General features: G+C 48.8%; 1 protein-coding gene across 4 annotated transcripts in view; it reads right to left on the bottom strand.

The window, feature by feature from the left end:
- LOC119965605 (hepatocyte cell adhesion molecule-like) overlaps positions 1-16,281 on the bottom strand; it is a 157,793-nt gene that overhangs the window by 55,655 nt on the left and 85,857 nt on the right. For 3 of the 4 annotated variants that reach the window (XM_038796390.1, XM_038796391.1, XM_038796394.1), the window contains one exon: positions 6,195-6,323. In XM_038796390.1, coding sequence (XP_038652318.1) covers positions 6,195-6,323 — 129 coding nt within the window. Of the gene's footprint in view, positions 1-4,510; positions 4,689-6,194; positions 6,324-16,281 lie in introns of those variants that run through there. The other variant, XM_038796392.1, reaches the window with a different exon arrangement.

Here is a 16,281-nt window from a genome sequence, read left to right as displayed (position 1 = left end):
AACCGGATCAGAGGGCGTCCCGCTCCCCTCCCCCGTCGACTAGCCATAGCCCGTCGACTGCCCGCCCCAGGCCATCACCCCCCGCCCGACCCAGTCCCCACAGCGACAACACCTCACCTCTGTCCCCCCCGGCCCACACCAGCTCCTTCCTGACCCTGCCAGCAGCAACCCGGTATTCCCCCCCCCCCCCCCCAGGCTAGGAATCCTCCTAGCCGCGAACCGTCCTCCATTGTACTTCCGTGGGTCAGCTAACGTCTGCTGACCCGGAAACCCCCGCCAAAAACCCAACCCCTCCCAAAGTGGGATCATCCCCCATCCTGTCCCTCCTCCAGGCACCGCTCCAGCGCGGGGAAGAACCAGTTAAGGCCCCCCCCCCCGTCATCGTCTCCACCTCCCAGCCCCGCAACGCGGGAAACCAGAGGAAAGCCCGTGCTTTCGCACTGCCCCACCACACCCTTCTGACGCAGCTCCCAAATACCAGCCCCACTCCATACCCCCAACCCGATATAGAATACAACAAACCCCCCAACCCTCCCCGCAAGATACAAAACTCAAACAATGCCCCCCAACAAAAAACAGAACAACACCCCAATAAATAACCATATCAAAATTACAAAAGTACAGAAAAAGAGAACACAGCAACAGCAGAAACCAGCAATTAAGCATTACAACCGACCTCGCAACCCCCAACCCCTAGTTCGAGTCCAGTTTCTCCGTCCGCACGAAGGCCCACTCCTCCTCCGGGGAATCAAAATAATAATGCCGGTCCAAATAAGTTACCCACAGGCGCGCAGGCTGCAACATTCCAAACTTTATCTTCTTCTTGGAGAGCACCTCTTTCGTCCGATTAAACCCGGACCGCTGCTTAGCCACCTCCGCACTCCAATCCTGGTAGATCCATACTACCCCATTCTCCCAATTGCTGCTCTTCACCTTCTTGACCCAGCGCAGCACACACTCCCGATCACTGAACCGGTGGAACCTCACCAGCACCGCACGCGGGGGTTCGTTCTCCTTAGGCCTCCTGGCCAGTACTCTGTGGGCTCCCTCCAGCTCCAGGGGCAGATGGAAAGATCCTGCCCCCACTAGCGAGTTCCGCATCGTGGCCACGTAGGTTGTCAGATCCAACCCCTCCAGCCCCTCCGCAAGGCCCAAGATCCTCAGATTTTTCCGCCTCATGCGGTGATCAAGCTCCTCGAAGCCGTCTTGCCACTTCTTGTGGAGTGCCTCGTGCCCCTCCACCTTACTCACGAGGACCACGGCCTCCTCCTCTCGTTCAGTGGCCTGCGCCTGCAATGCCTGGATGGCAGCACCCTGGGTCGTCTGAATCTCCGAGAGCTTTTTATTCGTTTCCTGCAGAGAGCTCAGCACCTCAGCCTTGAAATCTGCAAAACAGCGCAGGAGAGCAGCTTGCTGCTCCTGGGCCCACAGCTTCCACTCCTCTGGTGCTCCGCCGGCCGCCATCTTGGAATCCTTCCCCCCGTTTTTTCTGGGGAGCTGCTGCCGTTTTTTCCCCCTTTCCTCTCCGAGTTTGAGTCATGAAATACGGAGAAAGTCGATCAGCACACCTTCCCCCACCAGGAGACGTCAAAAAAATTCCGTTTTGGGCTCTAAAAAGAGCCGAAAAGTCCGTTTGAATCAGGAGCTCCCAAATGTGCGGCTTCCTACGTCATTGCCGCCACCGGAACATGAAAGCCCTTTCTATTGATGAAGGGCACCCCATGTTGAAAATGGTGCTGGGAGGACAACATGCGTGCCATAATTCACCCCAGGACCTGGAACATGACAGCAAATTCTGCTGCCTGTTCAGCTTGGTCTAGTTTGAAGGTGCTTTAGTCCAATGCCGAGCGAATAACACGGATGCACCTGTGTGAGGATGTTTGCGATATCCCAGACAGGTTCCCGTTCGAGTCCTGGAATGAGCCAGAGGCATAAATGTTCAGTGAGACTGTCACCTTGACGGCCACCGAGAGCAGGTGTCCCCCTCCATCTGGCACAGTCCGGCAGCTCCTCGAAGGTCAGGCACCAAATGTATAAACTTGGCTTGATGTGGCGTCTCCTTCGCACTTCCTCCTCAACCTGTTGGACGGCCAACACTTAAGCCAACACTGCCTTGCCACTGCTCTTCTGGGGCAGGCTCCATTGGTGTAACGTCTTCCGTGGGCTATCCCTGGCATTCCAGCCTCTCTCCATCCACATTGGCAGCAGCGGGCAGGTAGATAGCGAGCATAGCTGACTGTAGTCCGATGTCCATGAATCTGCAGATGGAGGGGGGAGACAAAGAATGTTAGCAAGGTGAGGTTTCCTTGACCATTCAATGCCACCAAGTTACATGGTCACCCTGAGTTGTATTGCTGCACCTCCATCAACATGTCACCCTCCTCCACCTGACTTCATCCCCAGTCCATTCGATATGATGTTGTCCGCACTGCAACCCTGCCCCAACAGTGACCGACTGTGATGTGGGGAGCCTTTATCCTCACCGCCTGTCCCTATCAACAGGGGTACTGGTGGCTGCCGCAACCCGTGTTAGCAATAGGCTCTGTGGCCCCTTTCATCTTTCTCCCAGTGGGGTGTATATGGATCTCCTCACGGGTGAGTCTTCTGTTTTCCTACCGATGGCAACTGGTTGTGTGATGATGACGGTCAACTTGCGCTGCCAATTGCCTCAGCTAAGAGGTTGGTTTGTAGGCAGGTTCTACAGATGGGGTTGAGCGAGGGATGTGTGAGTGTGCTAGATGGATGGTATCAGGAGCACAGTGGACAGGTGGGGCTTGAACTTGCCACCAAGTCGTTCGCCACTACTCTGAAGTCCAGGCAGACACCCCCCAGCAATGTTAAAAGTTTTGATAATTTTCTTACTTTCTCACTCCCTCAGCAGCCATGGTGCTCGGGCCACACTCATAAATACCGCCCACTTGACTCCCGCCTGAGAGGAGTGGGGCATTGTGAGTGGCAGCATCCAGTGTCCAGCCTCTTAATTGTAGTCAAATTGGTGCAAATCACGGATTTGCATGGCACTGCTGGTGCTTGGTACAAACCTCGATGCTGCTGTCAGCATGGCACCGGAGCATTGCAAGTGGATCGATACCGTGCACCAATCCTATTTTTTGCTCGACCCAACATTCTCTTGACTGATTGCAAATCTCGCTGCCAACATCTGGCAGCGGAGAATCCCCCCCCCATATGTGTAAAATCAGTTTGGATTGAGCATTTTTCTTTGTTTCACTTAAATGTCATAAAAAATAATTAACTACTGTTATATCCTGCATGGAGGTCACAGGTTCTGGACCATTAGGTTCCCCGTGGCCTCACCTATGAGGGGGCAGGACTAAACCCTTAGCCATGGAGCTCTGTGGGCATAAAAACCCCCGACCCAAGCGTGGGTCGGTGCGGGGAATGGTGAGTGTAACTTGTTATTTGTGTATTAAGCCTTTTTATTCCATATCCATTATCACATCCTCGTGGTCACTTGCCTGGATCCTACAACTACTTTATTCACAAGCCCTGAGTGCTCTCTGTATGCAATGTGTTTTGGTCTCATTAGTGCCTGATGAAATTGGGGCAGCAAACTTTATTGGAGGCAGTGATACAAAATTAAGTTCATGGCATGGTTGTGTGTTGAATATTTGGGAAGGAGGTTGTGCCCTTGGTCTCAAGTGGAAGACAAGCTGTGGCAGCCAAGCTGAAGGAACGCTGAATCAAGGCCTCCCTGGTGTCCCTGCCTCAGTGTCCTCCTGGTCCGGTGGTTCCCGCTCAGGAGAGCAAGTTTATGCAGAGCACAGCAATAACGATGAGCGATGCTCGCTCTGGTAAATACTGCAGGGCACCCTGAAGCAGTCCAGGCATTTGCGCCTTATTTTTAACAGACCCATTGTTCTCTTCCTCAATACCCTTGTGGAGATATGGCAGCCATTGTACCTTTCCTCAGCTCTGTCCTCAGGTGCCTAAGTGGAGTCATTAGCTATCTTTTCGAGGGACACCACTCGCCACCCAGCAACTATTCCTCAAAGTGAGCTGGAATTGTGAACAGCCATAGCAGTTGTGAGTGTCTCAGTGTGTAGGTATAAAGGCAGCTGCAAATGATTTGTACGTTCATGAAGTGATACCTAGTTCTATTGACAAAGGTTCCTAGCTGACCAGCTGGTGCCTTGATGGCCAAATGGGCACAATCGATGATGCCCTGGATGCAGGGGAACTCTGCAATTACCACAAAGCCTCCGGCACACTCAGCCTGGCTGGTTTGGTCTGGCCTGAAATGGTTGAAAGTGCTAAGCTGACTAAACAGGGCGTCAGTCACCAGATTGATGCAGCTAACCATAGTTTACTGGAAGACTCTGCAACATCACCCACTGACCTCTGGTGAAATCCATAAAGCCTAAGGGTGACAGTGACCTTGAGAGGCACGGGCATTGGGTGTCCACCCACTCAATTGAAGCCTGCCTGTCAAATCATCTGTCAAATGGATGTGATGAGTTCTCTTGAAATCCTGAGTCTCCTGCGGCACTGAACCTCTGTCATGTCTATGTAGTTGGATCACTGCCTGTACAGCCTGGCAGCTAGATAGTGGCGTCTTCTGCGGGGCTTACTTCCTTGCCCTTCCTGCTACCCTGTGCTTGCACTTCTCCTCCGACTACCAGGCTTCCTGTCTCTTTGGTCCCTGTCTTCCTCCTCAGAGGAGATGCTCCCTGTTGAATAGACAAGACCCATCAGCAGGGATGTAAATGAAGCTGACCCATGCAATGTGTGTGCCAAAGTATTGGAAATCTGTGATGTTGCAAGACTGAAATATCCTGAAAAGGCCAAACTATATGCACAAACCTCAAAAGAAATAATTGAAAGCATTCAGATTACACTTGTCTAAGTCCACACCGTTTCAATACCGTCTACCAATTCAGCCTGCCTTTGTTCTTCCGCCTTTTATCTCACTCATGGATGCCAAATCCTCAAAAATGCTTTGGCCGCATGCCCATGTTGCCTGTGCGGCGACCTAAAAATTGCGCAGGCAACAAGGGCAATGTAAATCCAAGTCAATTGGAGTATTAATCCTTTAAATTAGCTTCCTACTTGTTGATGGGCATGCATCCGATTCATACTCACATCCGCTGACCAAAATATCATGCAAATCAGCAGTGAAGTTGGGATGTGTGCTCAATGGCTTCTGCTGCTATTTCACATACTTTCAGGTCAGATGCGTTCCCGCCCGAACAGTGTAAAATTCTGGCCTTAAAGTTCTGTATGGCCTATTTCTCCTATTTCTTGTGTTCTAAGAATTTGGGTTGGTCATATAGCAAAGAACTAAGAAATATCAGTGGAGGACTGAAAAAAGGGAAGAAGAATGGCAAAGAGACAGTCTGAAAACAGGTTAGCAGCAAAAATAAAGGGAATTTAATAGTCTTTCTTCTTGATATAGTCTGAAGCTTGTCCTGTAGCAGTGTGTGGGGCAGTAATTTACGGCGAGCCATTCAAAAACCCGTTGACATTGGCAGGACCAGAAAGTCACGCCAGTGCAAGAGGCTTTAATATTATGCCCCATATATTTAAGAGGTTGATTGGAGTGGTGTGGTCAACAATGCTCTGAAGGTATCTCCCTGAGGACCTGGCTTGTCTCCGCAACCTTAGTTTCAATGGCTGCCTTTCCCTTTCCATTTTGCAACATACAGAGGTTATACATATAATTATCCGTTATATTTTCTTTGATGACCTTCCCAGCATAATTAAATTATGTACAGATTCCCACTGAATACCTCAAAGTGAAGCTTTGTGCAAATGAGGTGCAACCCGGAATCAAATTTACAAGAACAGCATAAACACCAAGCAAAGAGAAGTTAAGCAAGAAGATTGTAACACCCTTGAAGAACCTACTCCTACCTGATCACCAGGGCCAGGCAAAGCCAATGGTTCCACACACACATTCTTTAGAGGCACAACTTTAGGACGCATGGTATCATTCAGTCCTAAATCTGCCAGCTGAATAGTAGCACCCGAGAGGACAGGTGCTTTAAAACTTATGTCTAGTTCTGGCGTAGATTTCTTCACAATGTACAGGGTGGATCCACAGTCAATGGCAAACTCTGGTCTCACAAGAATTTCAGGAACAGAAAACTCGAGCGTAACTTGTTAGTTGGAGAGGGAAGGAGAAAGAGAATATTGATAAAATTAATTGCAAATAAAATATTATTGTTCAAACTTACTTGTCTTCAGCAAAAATGACATTTTCAACTCATTTTGCGGTTGTAGATAATAGAAGTTAACGTAAATGATTGTTCCTGAGACAAAGAAAAATCCAATTCCTTCGACAATTTTGGATGCAATGTGGTACACTGGAAATGGACAAAGTAAAGAACTTGTGAAATTAGAGTATATTAGATGGTAATGTAATCGAAGATTAATTAATTCAGATATTTGTCTGAAAAAAAGCCTAACATTCAAGTTTAACTGTAGGTCTTGACTTGTTTCAGAGTCAAATTTTTGTGGATTCAAGACCCACTCAAGAACATGAGCACATCAACCAGATGATACTTCATCGTAACACTTCCTACATACAGCACTAACTTTCAAATGAGGTGTTAAATTGTGGCCCCATGTGCTTATTTCAATGTAGAAGATCAATTAATTGGGTGCTGCGTCTGACTACATAAAGAGAAATTAAATTACAAAAGTAATCACTTAGCTCTACAGCGTTCGGCAGATCCTGAGGGTCTGAAATGTGTTCAAGTGCTTTCTTTGCTACATTTTAGTGATTTCATTGTGCAAATCCTATTATAAAACTATACATTCAAATAAAACATATACCACAGAAAAAAACATTTGCAAGTTCCTGCTTTTGCTATTGAGGCCTACATGACACTATTTATCACTTATCAATGCACAATTCTACAATTATTTGATGTTATGCTCAGTACAAACATTAGGTGCCTTATTTCAGAGTTAGATGGTGTTAGGAGGGCCAATGTTGATGGAAACTGTCATAATAATTGTCCAAAAACAAGGAAAAAAGTGGCAGAGTTGGACAGTGATGTTGGGCAGGGTTATTTGGCTAAAAGTTCTAAATGGAACTGTTGTGTTATGTAATTTGGAATAACACAAGCTGCCACTTGATGCAGTTTTGAGTAAAAGATGTTCCAGACTTTGAAGTAAGTTCAATGTGTTTTATTGAACTGTTAGCACAGTTCTCAATGAGTTTGACTCTCTGCTAATCTAAATGTAGTAACTCAGTCTAACTGAACAAACCTTGCTCTAAGCCACGTGCTGGGGTGTGATGCTGAGGATACACCCTGTCTCACTCTGTAGATGTTGGTCTGTGGAAAGAGGTGGGGTGTGAGTGCCTCATCCCTTTTATAGTGAGATACCACCCCTGAGTGTCCTGACTGCTCATTGGTCGTGTCCTATTATATGTGTTCATTAGCTGCATGTCTGCATATCATGACATCTCCCCTTTTTTTATGTTTTGTTGGCGTATGTGAATGTATTTACATGTAAATGAGTCTGCCTAATGTGACTGAAAAAGGGTAGCAGAACAGAGCAAACAAAACAAACGTTCACAAGTCCAGTCTCAGGCGTCCGTCTGATCCTGGTTGACCACCGGAGAGGTGGCGGAGGGGGCGACGGCGCCTTGACAGGCGGGATGGAAGCCTGACTGGTGGCCTCCTGGTGCGAGGTATCAGGATGTGGCAATTCAACATGTGGAAATGGAGGAGAAAGTGATTGCGGGCAGGCAATTTTGTGCAGTTCCCTGCTGATTCCTTCGCACGATGGAGCCATCAGCCATACGTACAACATAAGAGCGGGGTACGGCCTGTTGAACAACAACATCTAGGGCAGACCACCCACCATCCGGTATCTTGATCCTGACAGTGTCTGCCGGGGATAGCACGGCCAGATCGGTGGCATGGGCATCATAGCCCTGCTTTTGACGGTCTCTGAGCTGCTGCATCTTCTGCAGCACCGGGAGGTGATCCAGGTTGGACAGGTGTATGGCTGGAAGCGTCGTCCGCAGGTCCCTGTTCATCAGGAGTTGAGCTGGCGACTTGCCAGTGGACAATGGAGTCGCCCTGTACGCGAGCAGTGCAAGATGTATGTCGGAAGCAGAGTTCGCGGCCTTGCAGATGAGCTGCTTCACAATGTGCACCCCTTTCTCGACTTTTCCATTGGACTGCGGATAGTGTGGACTGGAGATGAAATGCTGGAAATTGTATGACCTGGCAAACGTGGATCATTCTCGACTGTTAAAGCAGGGCCATTGTCGCTCATGGCGGTGATTGGGATGCCATGCCTTGAGAATGTCTCCTTACAGGCTTTGATGACGATCCGAGAGGTGAGGTCCGGGAGCGTCAGCACCTCAGGGTAATTCGAGAAATAGTCGATGATCAATACGTAGTCGCAACCATTCGCATGAAAGAGGTCGTTGCCAACCTTGGACCATGGAGAGGTCACTGCTTCATGCTGTTGGAGCATCTCCTTGCTCTGCGCTGGCTGGAACCGCTGACAGGTAGCACAGTTCAGGACCATGTTTGTGATGTCCTGGCTGATGCCGGGCCAGTAGACAGCTTGCCGGGCTCTGCGTCTGCAAATCTCGAGCCCAGGTTTCCCTCATGAATCTGGCGCATAGATACTTAGGGATACAGGTGGCACAGGACTGGAGCCGGCTGCACAAGTTGAACTTATCTCGGTTGGTGGAACAAATGAGGGTCGAGTTCTGGAGGTGGGAGTTCTAGCAGGGAGAGTGCAGACGGTTAAAATGACGATCCTCCCGAGATTCCTGTTCGTATTCCAGTGTCTCCCCATTTTCATTCCGCGGTCTTTTTTCAAGAAGGTCAATAAAATGATTATGGGATTTGTGTGGGCGGTAAAGTCCAGTGAGGAGATTGATGCTCGAGAGGAATCGAGGGGAAGGGGGGCTGGCGTTGCCAAACTTTAGTAATTACTACTGGGCGGCCAACATTGCTATAAGGAAGTGGATGGTGGGTGTGGGTCGGTTTCAGGCGGATGGGGGCCACTTCGGGCAGGGGCACCAGTTTGGCAGCCCTGGTTACGGCGCCCCTGCTGCTCCCGCCGGCACGGTACTGAACCAGCCCTATAGTGGTGGTGATTTTGCGGATCTGGGGCCAATGGAGAAGACATGTGGGGGAAGTGAGAGCATCAGTTTGGTCCCCTATTTGCGACAATCACCGGTTTGCCCCGGGGAATATGGATGGTGGTTCCGAGCTTGGCGGAGGGAATTGAGAGGATTGAGTGGATGGGGGATCTGTTCTTGGAAGGGAACCTCCTGAGCATTTGGATTCCAGAGGATAAATTTGGGCTGGCGAGAGGGAATGATTTTAGGTACTTGCAGGTGCGGGACTTTCTACGCATGCGGATTCCATCCTTCCCACGCCTTCCACTTAGAGGGATCCAGGACAGGGTAGTGTCCAGTGGATGGGTGGGAGAGGGTAGGGTCTCAGATATATACAAAGAGCTTATGGGGGCAGAGGAGCCGCAGACCGTGGAGCTGAAGCTTAAGTGGGAAGAGGAGCTCGGAGGTGAGATAGAAGAGGGCTTATGGGCAGAGGCATTGAGCAGGGTGAACGCAACCGCAACATGCGCTAGGCTCAGCCTGATTCAATTAAAGGTCGTCCACCGGGCCCACTTAACAGTGGCCCGGATGAGTATATTCTTTGGATTAGAGGACAGGTGCGACAGATGTTCGGGCAGACCAGCAAACCATGTCCACATGTTCTGTACATGTCCAAAACTCAGGGGATACTGGCAGGGATTTGCGGACGTTATGTCCCGGGTACTGAAAACAAGGGTGGTGATGAGTCCAGAAGTGGCAATTTTGGGGGTTTCAGAGGACCCGGGAGTCCAGGAGGAGAGCGAGGCTGATGTTTTGGCCTTTATTCCTTGGTAGCCTGGCGACGAATTCTGCTGGCTTGGAGGGACTCAAAACCCCCAAAGTCGGAGGCCTGGCTATCGGATATGGCGAGCTTTCTCAGTCTAGAGAAAATTAAATTCGCTCTGAGAGGGTCACTGTCAGGGGTCGCCCGGAGGTGTCAACCATTTATCGACTTCTTTGCGGAAAATTAATCGGGGGGGGGGGAGGAGGGGTTAGGGCAACGTAGATTAGGGGGCTAATTAGGCGGGTCCTTGTAGGAGGGGAGCTGGTTTTTGCACTATGTTGATTGTTCTTTGCACATTTTTTTGTATTGTTGTTGTTTCCTTTGCCAAAATGCCTCAATAAAATTGTTTGTAAAAAAAAATGAATCTGGCGCAGCACCAAGCTCTGGAGACTGAGTGGAATGACAATCCAGTCCTGTTTGAGGAGGATACCATCAATCACCGTCAGGTCATCCTTAACATTGTAAAATTGTGGGCACTCCCTTTTTGCCAGCCATTGGTGAGGTTGTGGATGACTCGCTGCAAGAGGGAGTCTGTGGCTGTCTCATCACGGATGAGAACTACCTTCTCATCTGTTGCCAGGAGAGTGCTAGCACACAGCTGCACCTGCAATTTGATGTGCTGAATGATCTCCAGCGGCACACTGGGCAAGGTAACGGAGCGGGACAATGCATCAGTGATGATGAACTCCTTGCCAGGTGTGTACACCAAGTTGAAGTCATACCTCCCAAGTTTAAGCAGGATTCTCTGCACCCCAGGCCTCATGTCGATCAGGTCCTTGTGGATGATGTGGACTCAGGCCTATGATCCGTCTCGACAGTGAATGTCGGCAGGCCGTAGACATAATCATGAAATTTGAGGATGCCGGTGAGAAGACCCAAGCACTCCTTCTCAATCTATGCATATCTGGTTTCAGTGCATGTCATCGCCCTTGATGCATTGGTTACTGGTGCCCAGGATGATGTGTCATCTCATTGAAGCAACACCGCACTGATGTCATCCTGACTCACATCTGTGGCTATCTTTGTCTCCCGGACCAGGTCGAAGAATGCCAGGACTGGTGCAGTGGTGAGCTTGGCTTTCAGCTCCAGCCACTCTGTCTGGTGTGCCACCTTCCACTCAAAGGCAGTTGACTTTTTCACCAGGTTGTGTAGGGCTGTGGTGTATGGGGCCATATTTGGAATGAACTTGCCCAGAAAATTGACCATACCCAAGAAGCGCAGCACCGCCTTTTTGTCCGCAGGCACCTTCATCGCCTCAATGGCCTTGATTTTGTCTGTGTCCGGGTGCACACCATGCTTTGAGATCTGGTCGCCTAACAACTTGAGCGTCGATGTGCCAAAACAACATTTGGACCTGTTTAACTTTAGGCTGTTGGCATGTACACAGCGGAATACCTTCTGGAGATGGGACACATGTTCTTCAGCGGTCGTGGATCATATGATGATGTCGTCCATGTACACACAAACCTCTTCAATGCCTTCCATCATCTGCTCCATGATGCGATGCAATATCTCCGATGCCGAGATGATGTCAAATGGCATGCGATTGTAGCAGTATCTGCCAAAAGGCGTGTTGAAGGTGCAGAGCCTTCTGCTGGAGTCTTCCAGCTAAATTTGCCAAAATCCCTGTGATGCATCCAATTTGTTGTAGAAGCGCGCGTGTGCCACCTCACTGGTGAGTTCCTCCCGCTTCGGGATGGGGTATTGTTCCCGCATGATATTCTTATTGAGATCCTTGGGATCAATGCAGATCCCCCGAAGGCTTCTTTACGCACACCATCGAGCTGGCCCAGTCAGTCGGTTCGGTGACCTTGGATATGATGCCTTTTCGCTGAAGATCCTTGAGCTGTGCCTTCAGGCGCTCTCAGTGGAGCAGGGACTTGTTGTGGTGCGTGGACCACTGGCTTGGCATCAGGTCGTAGCAGAATCTTGTGTCGATACGGCAGCGTGCCCATCCCGTTGAACACAGCTAGATGCTGGGTGAGGATGTCGTCGATGCCGGCCTGAAGATGCACATGGGAGCATGTTGTGGTGTAAACCCTTTGAATGAGGTTCAGCTGCTTGCAGGCGTGCTCACCTAGTAGGGATGCCCTGTCCGGCTTAACAATTTCAAAGCGTAACCGTGCTTGTCTGTGTCGGTTGGATATATGCAGATGGCAGGATCCCAGTGCCGTGATGGCATTCCCGTTGTAATCCAGGAGCTTGCAGGCAGCTGGAAGGGGGGCTTCTTAATGCCTCTGAAGTCTGCCTGTGAGAGGAGGTTGGCAGAGGCACCTGTGTCCAGCTTGAACTGGATGGGGCAGTGCTTGACCTTCATCACTGCTCGCCATTCGTCCTCGGAATCCACAGCTAGGATTGATTGGACTTGCGCTGTGTCTGGTGTGGCACATTCACACGTTGTAATAATGCCCACACGGTAGGTGTTGTCCAGGCATTCATCATCTGGATCCGTTGCACTGCCGGGATCAGAATTCTGCAGGCTTTGTTGCACTCCAGATGCGCCGTCGTCGGAATTGGGAGCGCTGGCTCCTGACTGGCGGTGCAGATCTGCACAGGGCTGCATAGTGGCCTGGCTTCCTGCAGTTTAAGCAGCGTCTGCCTCCTGCAGGGCAGTGTTTCTTTAAATGGGCAGTGCCACAGTTCAAACACGTCATGGCGTCGGCGTCCTGACACTCCGTGCGTCGTTGCACATGCGCAGTGCAGTTCTCAAGACATCTGCACCTGTGCAGTGGGGGTTTCGGCCGCTTCATTATCCCGTTCGCATCGCGCATGCATCGGGCCCCGGGAACAGCATGCGGAATGGCCGTTTTTGTCAAGTTGAGGCGCTGCATCCGGGAGGTGGCCTGCACACTCTCCGCCTCGTGGGAGGCTAGTTTATCATTTTATGCCATTTTGTACTGGGAATAGTGATTTTTAGCGTGCTCATGCACTGTGCATGTTTCAATCGCGACTGGCAGGGTCATATGCTTGATCTTCAGTAACTGCTCTCTGAGTATCAGAGTGAACTCCAAAAACAATTTGGCCTCTGATCGTGAAGTCAGTGACATCACCAAAGTTGCAGGATTGTGCTAGCAGTCTAAGGTTAGTTAAATATGAGATGAAGGATTCGTCTTTACCTTGCAATCACTGCTTGAATATGTAGCGCTCGAAGATTTTGTTGGTGCCTACCTCACAGTGGCTGTCAAACTTGTCCAGGATGGTCTGAAACTTTGTCTTGTCCTTGTCTTTGGCAAAGTGAAAGGAGTGGAATATTTCCAAGGCATGATCACCCGCTGTGGTGAGGAAAAGAGCTATCTTCTGTGCATCAGACGCACCATTGAGATCTGATGCTTCGACATAAAGCTGAAATTTCTGCTTGAATGTCCGCCAATTGGCACTGAGATTGCCAGAGGCCCTGAGCTGGTGAGGACCCTGATTCTTTTCCATTGTGCCGGTATACATTCATTGGTTGTCACAGATCTTGCTGAGTTGAACTAACTAGATTGAACAGACTCCTGGTATCATGTTGTGTTATGTAATTTGGAATAACACAAGCTGCCACTTGATGCAGTTTTGAGTAAAAGATGCTCCAGATGTTGAAGTGAGTTCAATGTGTTTTATCGAACTATTAGCACAGTTCTCAATGAGTTCGACTCTCTGCTAATTTAAATGTAGTAACCCAGTCTAACTGAACAAGCCTTGCTCCGAGCCACATGCTGGGGTGTGATGCTGAGGATACACCCTGTCTCACTCTGTAGATGTTGGTCTGTGGAAAGAGGTGGGGTGTGAGTGCCTCATCCCTTTTATAGTGAGATACCACCCCTGAGTGTCCTGACTGCTCATTGGTCGTGTCCTATTCTATGTGTTCATTAGCTGCATGTTTGCATATCATGACAGGAACGTCCACATTGCTTGATATGCTGGGCGTCAGTCACCCTTACTATTGAATCTTCCATTCGCTGGTGAAGGGACTTCATCATAGCCAGGGGATGCATTTTCCTGCTGTTTGTGCCAAATTAGGAGAATCACTGGATTTGGCTAACTGCTGCACAAGGGCAGGGATCTGTCCTTACATTACCAAAAGTAAAATTTCATCACACCCAATATAACTCTTTTATTCATTCATAAGTATTTTTATTATCCATTAGGAACACAAAATGTTGATAAATATCTGATTTTGCAATTCATATGTTGAAGAAGATAACTTATGATTTAGAAATTGAATTTGACTGCCAGTGGGCGGGATTTTCCATTTCTGAGACATCTTTGAACTGTGGGAGGAAACAGGAGCACCCGGAGAAAACCCACGTAGACACGGGAGAAAGTGCAAACTCCACACAGTCACCCGAGGCCGGTATTGAACCTGGGACCCTGAGCTGTGAGGCAGCAGTGCTAACCACTGTGCCACTGTGCAGCTGTAGCACCGAGAAACATCTCGCTATTTAACAGCACTTTGCCGTATTTTTTGGCCTTGGGGAGTTTCTCTCTAAATAATTGATACCTTGCCGATGTAACTACAACAGGCTTTGCAAACGAGGAATGGTTGAGGATGCACAGAGGAAAGTATAGCCCCTGGGAGGGAGGGGTACATGCCCCCAGCACAGGTTGGCACAGTTCCAGTGGGTATGGTAGAATATTTGGTACTAAATAAACGAGAAAACATAGGCAAAATGGAAAATTTCAGAAAGTGATTTGAGGTTGGAGGCCAAAAACAGGTTAGACGTGTTCATAAATCCCATTTTCTGAGGGTGAAGAGAAATGGGATGATTGGTTGTTTGTTTCAGAGACCTCTAAGGCAGTCTACCGTTATGTTTGCAAATTATTCCCTGACACTAGTAGAGGAAAACAAGTATTCGTCGATGGGTACTCGAACTGGAGAAATGTTGAAAGAGATCTTGCTGATCATGAAATTTCCAAAGCTACGAACAAGGGGAAAAGGCTGGCTGTCTACTGGCTCACCAGCAGGAAGCCACGAGGGAGATAGCACAGGTGAAGAGTAGCAGAGGCAGACTGGTAATTGAGCAAAAAGAGGTCAACCAAGCGTGTGAGACCTTTTACCAAGGGCTGTACACCTCCAAACTAATTACTACAAGGATTGTCGAAGCGAGATGGAAGCATTGAAGACTCCCAGCCAACTGCTCACGACTGGTAATGTAGATGTGAACTGACATGCCTTCAAGCAACAGTTCACCTTTTAGGTGCAAGCTCTTGGTCCCCAAAAAGCTATGGATGAGAGAAAATTGGCTCTTCTAATGACAGTAGCCAGTCCCCAAGCAATTGATCTGTATACTTTTCAGTTCGCTTCGGAGGAACTCAAAATCAATCGAGCAATTAGATAACTATTGCCATCCGCAAAAGAACGAAACCTTTGAGAGCTATGTATTCAGGATGAGACTGAAAAAATCGGAACATTTGATTGTTTTGTCATGGATCCACATCTCAAAGTGCAGTCCTGCAATTTTGCAGACCTCCATGATTCACTGATAAAAGACCAAATTGTATACGCTTTACAATGTGATAAATTACGTGAGTGATTGTTGAGGGAAAGCAATTTAAAACAAACAGATGTCATAAAACTATGCAAGGCTAGTGAGATTGCACGATAGCAAATCACTGAGATCCAGACATAAGAAAGTGCTGGGAAAAAAGAGGGCGCGACCGAAGGCATCTTTGCTGTGTCGCAGCGGGATCAGAAATGTGGTCCGGGCAGTGGCCATTGTGAGAAATTTTCAGAGAACACCATTTTGTAACAGAGGTGCGGTAGAACGCACAGTTCGAGAAAATGCCCTGCCTTCGGAAAAACGTGTGCCAGATGTGCCAGAAAAAATCAATTTGCCCAGCAATGCCTGTCGATTGCAAGAATGCAGCAACCTAAGAGTATTAATTTGATAACGAAGGCTAAAAAAAAGTTATTCATCAATTAAGCAAAGTGAAGCCCTGAACAGGCAAGCTGAGTTTAATGATGCACCAGATAGGACAGCATGTGGCACATTGGTTAGCACTGCTGCCTATGGTGCTGAGGACCCGGGTTCAAAACCCGACCCTGGGTCACTGTCCGTATGGAGTTTGCACATTTTTCTCGTATCTATGTGGGTTTCCCCCCACAACCCAAAGAAGTGCAAGTTAGGTGGATTGGTCATGCTAAATTGCCCCCTAATTGTAAAAAAAATAATTGGGTACTCTAATTTTTTTTTTTTTAAAGTTGATGGAGGAGGAGGATCCCTCCCTCTATGAGTTGGACAGGGCCCACCAGTCACTATGGCCGAAACCAAAGACAAATGAGCCACCAAGGGCTGTGATCGTCTGCTTCCACAGCTATCAGGTGAAGGTGCTAAGATGGGCGAAGCTGAAACGAGAGGTGATGTGGAAAGGTGGTAATATACGTATGTACCAGGATCTTACGGCGGAGCTGCGAGGGGCCTTT

This window comes from Scyliorhinus canicula, chromosome 5, assembly GCF_902713615.1.
Source record: "Scyliorhinus canicula chromosome 5, sScyCan1.1, whole genome shotgun sequence".
NCBI classification, from domain to species: domain Eukaryota; kingdom Metazoa; phylum Chordata; class Chondrichthyes; order Carcharhiniformes; family Scyliorhinidae; genus Scyliorhinus; species Scyliorhinus canicula.
The sequence above is the reverse complement of the archived record's forward strand: the minus strand, read 5'-3'. Positions and strand labels throughout refer to the sequence as shown.